The sequence below is a fragment of the Microcaecilia unicolor genome, chromosome 1 (assembly GCF_901765095.1).
Source record: "Microcaecilia unicolor chromosome 1, aMicUni1.1, whole genome shotgun sequence".
NCBI classification, from domain to species: domain Eukaryota; kingdom Metazoa; phylum Chordata; class Amphibia; order Gymnophiona; family Siphonopidae; genus Microcaecilia; species Microcaecilia unicolor.
The window spans coordinates 735,004,345-735,015,810 of record NC_044031.1 but is presented as its reverse complement, the minus strand read 5'-3'; the positions used below and the strand labels follow the sequence as shown (position 1 = coordinate 735,015,810).

Below are 11,466 nucleotides of genomic sequence, written 5' to 3'. Positions count from 1 at the left end.
CTGAAACCAAGTGCTGTAGGCTTGAGTGTATAATATAAAATTCATCCTAAAAATTGCATCTTTGACGGTGCGGTGGGATGATCAGCATCAGGAGAGGTGTGAAAGCCTTAATGTTTAGCAAGTGATACCAAAACGTACACGACTGGTTTAAGCGGGAGATAGTACTTTTTCTTTTGCAGTGTTTTTGTAAAATGACCATTGAGGAAAGGGTGAATGTAGATGCTGGTGTGTAGGTCCAGTTCATTAGGTAATTGGGGGTACTGTACCCTTTGCCATAGCTGGAACTGGGTTTTAGTGGTGCATAAAATATTACAGCTTTTGAGAGACATAAACATTGTCTGGACTCACTGAGGTATGTTATTTTTGTGTACATTTCAGAAAACTCTGAATTCCCACTTGTGCAAAGCTCTACTGTGTTTGTTGTACATAAACAAAAAACAAAAGTTTGTTTACTTAGCAATAATTATAAATAAATGAATATTCTCTAGTACTGTTATTTTATGAGTGAAAATGATTCATCTTCACATGCTCCCTCTAACTTCAAATAAAAGACAATGTTATAGTTACAAGCGAACAGGCTAATTCATAGTGTTGTGGACTTTACCCCCCTCTCATGACGGTGCCCGCTTATCTTAATCTTGCGCAAATAGGTTCTAATCAGATCGGCATTTGTCCTAAACCAGGGCCGGTCAGTTGCACATAAACTATACACCGCCTTGAATGAATTTCTTTCAAAAAGGTGGTTAATAAATACAAATAAAAAGTAAGAGTATTGTGTTCAGTTTTGGAGGCCGTACCTTGCGAAGGATGTAAAAAGAATTGAAGCGGTGCAAAGAAAAGCTGTGAGAATGGTATGGGATCTGCGTTACAAGACTTATGAGGAGAAACTTGCGGACATGAACATGTATACCCTGGAGGAAAGGAGAAACAGGGGTGATATGCTAGTGGTTGGGAGGCGGGGATAGTGCTGGGCAGACTTATACGGTGTGTGCCAGAGCCGGTGGTGGGAGGCGGGGTGGGTGGTTGGGAGGCGGGGATAGTGCTGGGCAGACTTATATGGTCTGTGCCCTGAAAAAGACAGGTACAAATCAAGGTAAGGTATACACAAAATATGGCACATGTGAGTTTATCTTGTTGGGCAGACTGGATGGACCGTGCAGGTCTTTCTCTGCCGTCATGATACAGACGTTCAAATATTTGAAAGGTATTAATCCGCAAACGAACCTTTTCCGGAGATGCGAAGGCAGTAGAACGAGAGGACATGAAATGAGATTGAAGGGGGGCAGACTCAAGAAAAATGTCAGGAACTATTTTTTCACGGAGAGAGTAGTGGATGCTTGGAATGCCGTCCTGCGGGAGGTGGTGGAAAAGAAAACGGTAACGGAAGTCAAACATGCGTGGGATAAACATAACGGAATCCTGTTCAGAAAGAATGGATCCTCAGCTTAGCAGAGATTGGGTGGCAAAGCCGGTAGTGGGAGGTGGGGCTAGTGCTGGGCAGACTTATACAGTCTGTGCCCTGAAAGACAGGTACAAATCAAGGTAAGGTATACACAAAAAGTGACACATATGAGTTTATCTTGTTGGGCAGACTGGATGGACCATGCAGGTTTTTTCTGCCGTTATCTACTATGTTAATCATAACCACAGCCTTTGGCAACTCCAAATTAATTTTTGTTTTGTTCCCATGAGTCCCTCTGGTCCCAGCTAAAATGATAGTTACTGGTACTTGCTTAATAACTTATATCACACCACTAATGCTTTCAGATTTTTAATAATGTGCCTTTAAGAGCTCTAACACACTCGCTCTTTCTTCATAAAGAAGGTGCTGTATACCAGTAACCTGTTTCCATTGTCTCCACCTGTTCTAGTTATGCCGTATCTTTCTGAGATGCTGTGACCAAAAACTGTACCCAGTAGGGGAGCTGTAGTGCAGGCATTGATCTTATCAATTTTAAGAGCCCCACTGCTCCGAGTTGAGGATTTCAGTGTATTTGTGCACAACTGTAGCCTCGTGTTCTTTATTATAGAGTGCGAGAATGATGTTTTCCCTCAGTGCTTAGTCGTCTGCATTAAATTTCAGGGAGCCAGTCCATACTTTTTTCCAAGGTCCTGCTGCACTTCCTCACGCTGCATTTCTTTTGAAGATGTGATTCAGGTTTAGGAACTAGTACTATAGCATTACTGCTAAAATGCCCCAATAAGTATTCTAACAGCTTTTAAGCAGGGGAACATATTTGTAGTAGAACTATCAAGACTAACACCTCATAGAGCAGTGTTGAGCCTGGTGAAGCAAAAAAAAAAAAAAAAAAATCCTGAGAAGTAGCTCTTTTTTTAGAAGTCCTTTTGTTGGTGGTGGTGTTACGGGCCATTGAGTTGATGTCAGCTCATAGTGACCCTCTTGATAACGTCCCTGAATTGTGTTCGGTCTTCAGGCGGGCTAATCATTGATAAAATGGCACCTATAGCTGTTGTATCAATCCATCTGATTGACAGTCTTCCATTTTTGTCTTGACCCTCAACTTTGCCAAGCATGATGTCTTTCTCAAAGATCAACCAATGTGAATATACACAACTCCTCCACACATATTCAGAACTGTCTTACAATATCTGCTTGTTATACTACCATTGTGTTTCATCATTATCATGCTGCCTAAGATCCTTCTGTTACACTAAATGTCTATTTTCTAATATATTTCCACCATCCATGATGTACTGTAAGCCACATTGAGCCTGCAAAGAGGTGGGATACAAATGCAATAAATAAATAAAAAATATAATATCCTTGCATTCACCCCCCCCCCCCCCAGAATGATCTATGAATGCACTGTTTGAAAAAGCCCACCCTCCACCCTGAAGTTAAAAAGGCAGGAAGGATCTAGTGCTTAGTTTTGACTGTCATTGCGCTTTGGCACCTGCTAGGAGTGCTGTCCTAGGCTACTGCCTAGTTTCAGTTAATGGCCCTGCAAACTACAGCTGCACCATGCTATAGTGTACATGAATAGTAATCACCTAGGGAAAAAGCAGCTAGGTAGCAGTTGCTAAAAAGACAACAGTGGCAGAAGGTAGGAAAATACTGATGTTGCACCTTACTAAGTCTGGACCACGTGTACAAGTATGGTTACCACATTAGAAAAGCAGGCAAGGGCAATGAGAATGGACTGTGGACTGGACTATCAGTAGAGGCCAGAACAGATCAGTGTTCTTCTGCTCTGAAAGGGGATTACCAAGACAAGATATGATAAGAGTCTATAAATGAGTCAACACCAATCAGTACTTCCTCTAAAAAGGAGATTATTCCATGAAGTTACAGAAAGAAAATGTAAAACAAGTCTAAAAATAACAATTAAGCTTTGATCATTGTTGGCAGAGGGAGATGTAAAAAGCAGCCATTTTAACAGCTACTAGAGGAAATCTCCCTAAATCATTAACCAGGTACATTTAGGAAGCTAATGCTTGTCCTGTAGGGTAAACAGCCTGGAAGTCAGGCACAGGGTTCTATGTTACTGGAGCGTTGCTTTGACCAAGTTAAGAGTAGTTCTTTATTTTAATCAAGCAAGTTTTAATTTTGTATAAATACAGAAGTTGAACCTAACCGAGCTCTTAGAGCAGCTCACATTCAGTACCCCAGCCCTTGACTTAAACAAGAGCAGGTTTTGTAAAGTTGTTTTAATAATGGCACATGGCACCATAAAGAGGTCAGATGAAACGGCAAGTTACAGCAGGTGAGGCTTTTCTTCGCTAGTAAAACTAGAACACCAACACTGTACACCCTACAGCATAGTTAGACAGTCCTGCTAGATTCTAGCTCATATCTTCTGGCTCTCACACATAAAAACAAAACAAAACCAGTATTAAACAGGTTAAAAAAAAAGAGCACATCTTCTTCCAGGACCAGATGTAAGGCAGCTTTTCAATCCTGTTTAACAGGAGGTTACAAAACTTGTTTGTAGCTCTCAGCTGTGAGGTGCGCATTTTCTTCTGTTTTTACTTCTTGCCCACTGCTTTGTCCAGATTATTCTTGATAGCATCCAAGAAGTCTGTTGTGTTCACATAATGCTCATTCAGTCTCACGCTAAATAAAAAAAAAATAAAAAAGTTAGAAGAATAGGAACACCACTTTAAAAACACCTAAAAGCTTTTTTTATTCCAGCACGCTTTTAATTTGAATAAAATTATTAGATTTTTTTTTTTTTTTGTTACATTTGTACCCCGCGCTTTCCCACTCATGGCAGGCTCAATGCGGCTTACATGGGGCAACGGAGAGTTAAGTGACTTGCCCAGTCACAAGGAGCTGCCTGTGCCTGAAGTGGGAATTGAACTCAGTTCCTCAGGACCAAAGTCCACCACCCTAACCACTAGGCCACTCCTCCACTGTTGCTACTGTTGGAGATTCTACATGGAATGTTGCTATTCCAACATTCCATGTCGAAGGCAGCCCTTGCAGATCACCAATGTGGCCGCGCAGGCTTGTGCTTCTGTGAGTCTGACGTCCTGCACGTCAGACTCACAGAAACAGAAGCCTGCGCAGCCTTCTACGTGGAATGTTGCTAGTGGAATAGCAACATTCCATATAGAATCTCCAATAGTATCTATTTTATTGTTGTTACATTTGTACCCTGCGCTTTCCCACTGATGGCAGGCTCAATGCGGCTTACATGGGGCAATGGAGGGTTAAGTGACTTGCCCAGAGTCACAAGGAGCTGCCTGTGCCTGAAGTGGGAATCAAACTCAGTTCCTCAGGACCAAAGTCCACCACCCTAACCACTAGGCCACTCCTCCACTGAATTGGGTGGGCATCCTGTGCCATCAGTTAGCACAGCTACATTACCACATGGTAACTGGTTAGTGGATGCTTGAAGTTTATTTGAGTGTCATCTGGTTTAAGAATTACAGGATACTGCTGCAGTATGAACTACAGGCTCTGGTGTCCTCTAGTAACTGCCAAATCTGCATGCACTAAAAACTTTTTCTTGGGACAGGTGTGTCCGGGGGGAGGGGGGCCAAGAATCGGGTAGTCCTGGGCCATCGGTTAGCACAGCTACATTACCACATGGTAACTGGTTAGTGCAGGATTACCATGTGAGCCCTTACTGCATACAAAATAAAATTACTGTGTAATTCTTAATACCTATTTAATGGTCATAATAACAGAAACATCAACAGATGGCCAGTAATAATAAAAAAAAAAAAAAAAAAGGAAGTCAGCCATGTTACTGCTGTGGTAAAAATGGCCTCAGCATGTGGGGAAAATACAGTCCAGTTTTTAACCAAAAAGGACCATGTTAATTGTACATTTTGAAGGAGTGGAACGCCGGTACTACCTGAATACTACTGAGCAACAGGACAACCTCATGTTTTGTGCCTACTGATGGACTTTTACTTATGCACTCTACCTCTGCTTTTGGCTGTTTGGCCACACCTTATTACTGCACTGGACATTTGTGCCTTATCCAGTTTTACTGTTTACTAATGAAAGAAGTTGCTGTTTACTAATGAAAACACAGAATGCAGGGCTATTAGACATATAGCTTGTAACAGTAGTTAGCAAGGCCTATACAAGACCAGCTTGCCTGTAGCAACGCCATCTGAATAGACGACCTTGGAGGGTGCTGACACCCCCCCTGCATTCCTGAGCCGCACCTTATCTCCTGTGCTAGAAAGGAGCATTGTGTGTACAGAATAAGCTGCTAAGTTTCGTTTTTCTTGCCAGTATCATTTCAGTGTTATGACGTGTGTACGTACTGGGACTACAATTTTGTACTGTAAGAACTACAAATGTTTACTGCGCATGACAGGTATGACGTGTAAGGGGCCAAATGCGCAGGCCCAGTAGGGAAGTATAAATGTAAGCGTCAGATGATTTATGACACACAGTGTCCCGAGGCTACTCGGTGCTGTTCACTTGCTAGCAATAAAGTTGCCTTGTTTGGAACCAAAATTTGCCTTTCGTCTCCTGATTTCCCACCTGTTTCATTGGCGACCCAGATGGGACAGAAGTAGAAAGGGGAATCGGATTATATTCTTCCCCTCCCCCACTGCAGTCGGATCGGGTCATCGATTCCCACCCGAGGAGGTGGTGAGTGGCCACCGCTGATTTCAGCGTCCATCTCCCGGAGGAGGGCCGATCAACTCTGCCTGACTGTAGAGGGGGCTGTGTGGTTCCGACAAGGCACCTTTTCTATTTCAGGGAGAAGCGCACGACGGCGCGGCCTGCGACCCCGGCGGACAGGCGAGTATACTCTACGTAGTGACCGGCCCAGTAAGGACCGAAGAAGAGGCGTGATCACCCTCTTTTAGCCAGTGACTAATACGGACTATTGGTATCCGACTAGGTCCCGAAACTCACTAGGCTCCGGCGACGAAACCGAGCGGCGAACGAACGGGGGGGTTTCTTGTGGCGTATGAAAGTGTGTGAGTGGGCTTGCAGTTCCAGGCCGGGCGACCGCGTCCTGGTCAGGCCGAGTGTTGACCCTTCTGTGTCTGGTGGAACGAGACCCCTTACTCCTCCACCTCCCCTTTCCCCCTTTGTCCGTCACCTGTCCTTTGGCACTCAGGTTAGGATGGGCGGGGGTGGGTCTTCACCGTTAGATTTAATGACGGAACACTTTAGCGAAGTGTTCGACCTAGATAAATGTAGCAGGGCCGGGATGATACAGAGATGTCAATTTATGTGGCCAGGGCTAGGAATTGCTGGATGGCCCCCGGAAGGGTCATTCGAGTATGAAAAAGTGGCGGCGGTCATGAATATTGTTATAATTGAGGGAAACCCAGGCTGCCCCGAGGACATTCCATACATAGAAGCGTGGTTGGATGTAGTCCGGGATCCGCCGGCTTGGGCCCAACGGAAGGTAGAAAAGGCCGCCCTTATGTTGGTAAAGCAGAGAAAAGGCCGGAAAACCAAACTTAGAACCCTGCCGACCCATGCCTTCGCTCTCCAAAGCTCGGCAACCGTTGCCGTCCCGAAGGCCGCAGGGACCGCCCCCATACGGCCTACCGCCCCTAGCACTGAAGCCACTGAGGCCACGCCCCCTGCTACCAGAGTCAAGGCAGGAACTACGCCCAGTACTACCAACACACTTTCTAGAAAAAAACCCCCAAAGAAAACCGCAGGGAAAGTTCAGGGTTCGGCCGAGAAGAAGCCTCCAAAAGCCCCGATACTTGCTACGGCGGAGGCATACGAAGACGACATTGCGCCGCCGCCCTATGCTCCTATGTACCCTGACCTTACGGGCCTAGCAGAAGGCCCCGCTGACGCCGAGACTTCCGGGTCAGAGTCGGGTGCCGGGGAGACGTCCCGCCCAGCCTCACCTGAGTCACCTGGCCTCGCAACCACACGGAAGAGTACACGGGTTGTGAAGAACATTACTCGGTTCCCCCAATCGAGTCCGCAACAGGCCCTTCCGTCCAGCCGAAAAGGGGGAACCTCTCACTTATTCCCAGTCCGACAGTCCACCACCTATACCCCTAACCCGGCAGAGGGGGGGGGGCCAGCCCATCGAATCAACAGTCTATAGTCACGTTCCCTTCTCAAGTGCCGATTTGTATAACTGGAAATTCCATGGGCCGTCCTACGACCAGAAACCCGAGCAGCTGATAGAGCTGGTGGAAGGCATTATATACAGCTACAATCCAACTTGGGCCGACCTTAGGCAGTTGAGCGCCCACATCCTGACCTCTGAAGAACGCCGCCTTTTACAACAAAATATGGAGCAAGCCATCCGGGATGCGAATCCGGCCCATGCCAATTTACAGAACCTACTAGAAACGGAGGCGCCCACCGCTGCCCCCACGTGGGATTACCGAACCGCCGAAGGCCAAACCTTTATCCGCCGATACCAGCAGGCGTACCTGGCCGCCTTAAAGAAGGGGAAGCAGAAGGTTACCAACATGGGAAAAATCCACAGTGTGGTCCAACAAAAGGACGAGAGTCCAGGGGACTTCCTTGAACGACTTATGGAAGCATTTAGGAGGCACAGCCCGATAAATCCCGAGGACCCTAAGAACCTCCCAACCGTGGTTATGAGTTTTGTTAGCCAGTCAGCACCGGATATACGAAGAAAGCTACAGAGAACGGAGGGGTTCGAAGGGATGAGCCTAAGCCAACTGAAAGCTATAGCTGATCGCGTATTCGGATATCGCGACCAGGAGGAGAAGGTGGAGGCCCGGAAGGAATCGACCAGACGGATGCGGAAGAAGGCAGATGTGTTGGCTACGGTGCTGGAAGAACGAATGAGGTCTAGACCAAAGGGGAGGGGCAGGAGAACAAGAGGAACGCGGTCCCCCATAGGGCGTAACCAGTGTGCAAATTGCCGACAAGAAGGACACTGGTGGGCTGATTGTCCAGAGGAGATACGGGACAACCCGAGAGAAGAGGAATCATGGGACCGGCAGAGAGAGGAGGAGACCGGCGACCGTACGGGGGCCCCTAGGCGAGGCCGTGGGAGGGGCCGAAGAGAGAGAGGACGGGATGACCGGAGGGAATGGCAGATGGCTGTGGACGCTACCCGAGACGGCACAGCATGAAGAAACCGGGAGGGCAGAGTCCCCACTGACCCTCTGGTGGAAATTCGGGTGGGGACAGAATCTATGAAGGCCTTACTAGACACAGGGGCCCAGCGATCTGTTATCACCACTGCCATAGCCCCAGCCACGAAAGAAACTATACCAATTGTGGGAGCCTCCGGGAAATCCCTTGCGGCCCCCCTCCTCAAAGAGCGCCAAGTCCAGATCGGAGGGACGATGGTGTCCCATCAGTTCATACACATCCCTGGATGCCCGGTCCCCTTGATTGGTCGAGACCTACTCTGTAAGCTCCAGGCCACCTTGAAGTTCAAGACTACGGGTGAAGTGGAAGCTCGCTTTGAAGATCGGCCAGTAACACTTATCTGTCCAGTAAGAGAAGAATGGAGACTACATGTTCCCCCAACTGTGGGACCCGGCGACTGCCGTTACGACCAGAACACCCCTTTCGCCCAGCAGAGGCGGGCCATAATGGATGAAGTGCCTGATGTATGGGCAGAATTGAACCCCGGCGGACTGGCCGTTAACGCTATCCCCATCTGGATTGAGCTCAAACCAAATGCTCAAGTTGTCAACCAAGGACAATACCACATCCCCTATGCAGCCCGGCATAGTATGCATACACATCTACAGAAACTCCTTCAACAGGGAGTCCTTAAACCAATCAGATCCGCATGGAACACCCCATTGTTGCCCGTTAAGAAACCAGGAACATCCGAGTACAGACCCGTCCAGGACCTGAGGAAAGTCAACAACCAGGTAGCCGACATAGTTGCCCTCGTACCAAATCCATACTCCATCCTGGCCCAAGTGCCATCTCAGACCAAGTGGTACAGTGTCATTGATTTGAAGGACGCCTTCTTCTCCATCCCTCTTGCTGTTGACAGCCAAAAGTTGTTTGCCTTCACGTGGGAAGACTTACAGACGGGAACCAAGCAGCAATATACATGGACCCGGCTTCCTCAGGGGTTCAAGAACTCCCCCACCCTCTTTGGTGACCAGCTTGCCCAGGACCTGAAAACGTACCAAGGCGAGTACGGGCCGGTCGTCCAATACGTGGATGACCTGTTGGTGGCCCGTGAGACGTACACGGACTGTGCAGAAGCCACCCTTTACCTCTTGAAAACCCTGGAAGCCCAGGGGTACCGGGCCAGTCGCAAAAAGGCCCAGATATGCGAGATCGAAGTCGAATACCTGGGTTTCCGCCTCCGAGAAGGAACCCGAAGGCTCGGTACCCCCCGAACCCAAGCTATCCGCAACCAACCCACTCCTGCAAATAAGAAGGAACTACGGGCACTCCTCGGAGCCGCTGGATATTGCCGCATTTGGATCATCAATTTTGCTATCCTGACCCACAGTTTGTATGCCAAACTGAAGGGGCCTGAACTAGAGGGCCAAGATCTCCGGTGGGAGAAAAGCGAACTGAAAGCCCTTCAGGACCTTAAGGATGCCCTTGCGGCCCCACCAGCGCTCGGACTACCAGATGTGACTAAGCCGTTCCACTTGTTCATCGACGAAAAGAAGGGATTGGCACTTGGAGTCCTCACCCAACTGGTCGGTACCTGGCAACGCCCTGTAGCATACCTCTCCAAGAGCATGGACAACGTGGCACGAGGATGGCCGGGCTGCCTACGAAGCATTGCGGCTGCTTGTCTCCTGATACACGAGGCCAATAAACTCACATTCGGCCAAACACTTTTTGTGACCACACCCCACACCATCCGCGGCCTACTCGAGAGCCACGGACCCAGATGGATGACCAACTCCCGATTGGTCAAATACCAAGCCCTCCTGTGCGAAAATCCGGAGGTGCGGATCCTGGACACGACCAACCTCAATCCTGCCACCCTCCTTCCGGCCCCTGAACCACCACTCCACGACTGTGAAGAGGTAATGGCCACTGTGCACTCGAGCAGACCTGACCTGAAGGATCAACCCTGGCAAGGGGGCATCACCCTTTTTACCGATGGAAGCAGCCAGGTGGTAGAGGGAATTCGAAGAGCTGGCTATGCGGTGGTGTCTGAGGACCATGTGATCGAGGCTATGGCTCTGACACCCGGAACATCAGCCCAGAAGGCGGAGCTGATCGCCCTCACCAGAGCCCTCCTATGGGCTGAAGGAAAAGTTGTCAACATTTACACCGACTCCAAATACGCTTTCCTCACCCTCCAGGTGCACGGAGCCTTGTACAAGGAGAGGGGATTTCTAACAGCTGAAGGGAAAGGACTTGCAAATGCCGCTGAGATCTGCCAATTACTCGAGTCGGTATGGAAGCCGAAGAAGGTGGCTGTGATGCACTGCAGGGCCCACACTGGAAGAACGGACCCTATCGCCCGGGGAAATCAGCGGGCAGACGACGCTGCAAAAAGGGCAAGTCAGCTCCCCTACTCCTCTCACCCTTCTGACCCCGTACTCGTCGTCCAGCTCCCTACGGAGACCCCTATTTACACCCCCCAAGAAACGGAATGGGCCCAACAGGAGGGTCTACAGTCACGCAATGGCTGGTGGATACTACAGGATGGGCGCATATGGATACCCGAAGCCTTGGCCTGGACGGTGGCCAAGGAGGCTCACGACCGCACCCACCTGGGAAGGGACGCCCTGGGGCGCTTACTTGAGAAGACCTACTACATCAACAAACTATCCCTGTGGACCAAAAACGCTTCCAGCCGATGCGCGACTTGTGCCCGGAACAACCCTCGAACGGGGCCCGGCCCTATGCCAGGACATGTTCTCCGAGGCACCAGCCCTTTCCACGTGTGCCAGATTGACTTCACACACATGCCCCCGGCGCGCGGCTACAAAGCTATCCTCGTCGCCGTGTGTACCTACACCGGATGGATTGAAGCCCAGCCTACTAGAACGGAAATGGCTAAAGAAGTTACCTCCCTACTGCTTCATCAAATCCTACCCAGATACGGCCTCCCCAAGCAAATAAACTCT

At 48.8% G+C, this 11,466-nt stretch overlaps 1 protein-coding gene across 1 annotated transcript in view; it reads right to left on the bottom strand.

Annotated features, from left to right (window-relative positions):
• Positions 1-3,654: 3,654 nt before the first annotated feature.
• Positions 3,655-11,466, bottom strand: part of LOC115459867 (isocitrate dehydrogenase [NADP], mitochondrial) — a 69,234-nt gene continuing 61,422 nt past the window's right edge. The window contains exon 11 of the mRNA XM_030189674.1: positions 3,655-4,075. Within this exon, the coding sequence (XP_030045534.1) occupies positions 3,988-4,075 (88 nt within the window). The 3' untranslated portion in view covers positions 3,655-3,987. The remainder of the gene's footprint in view (positions 4,076-11,466) is intronic.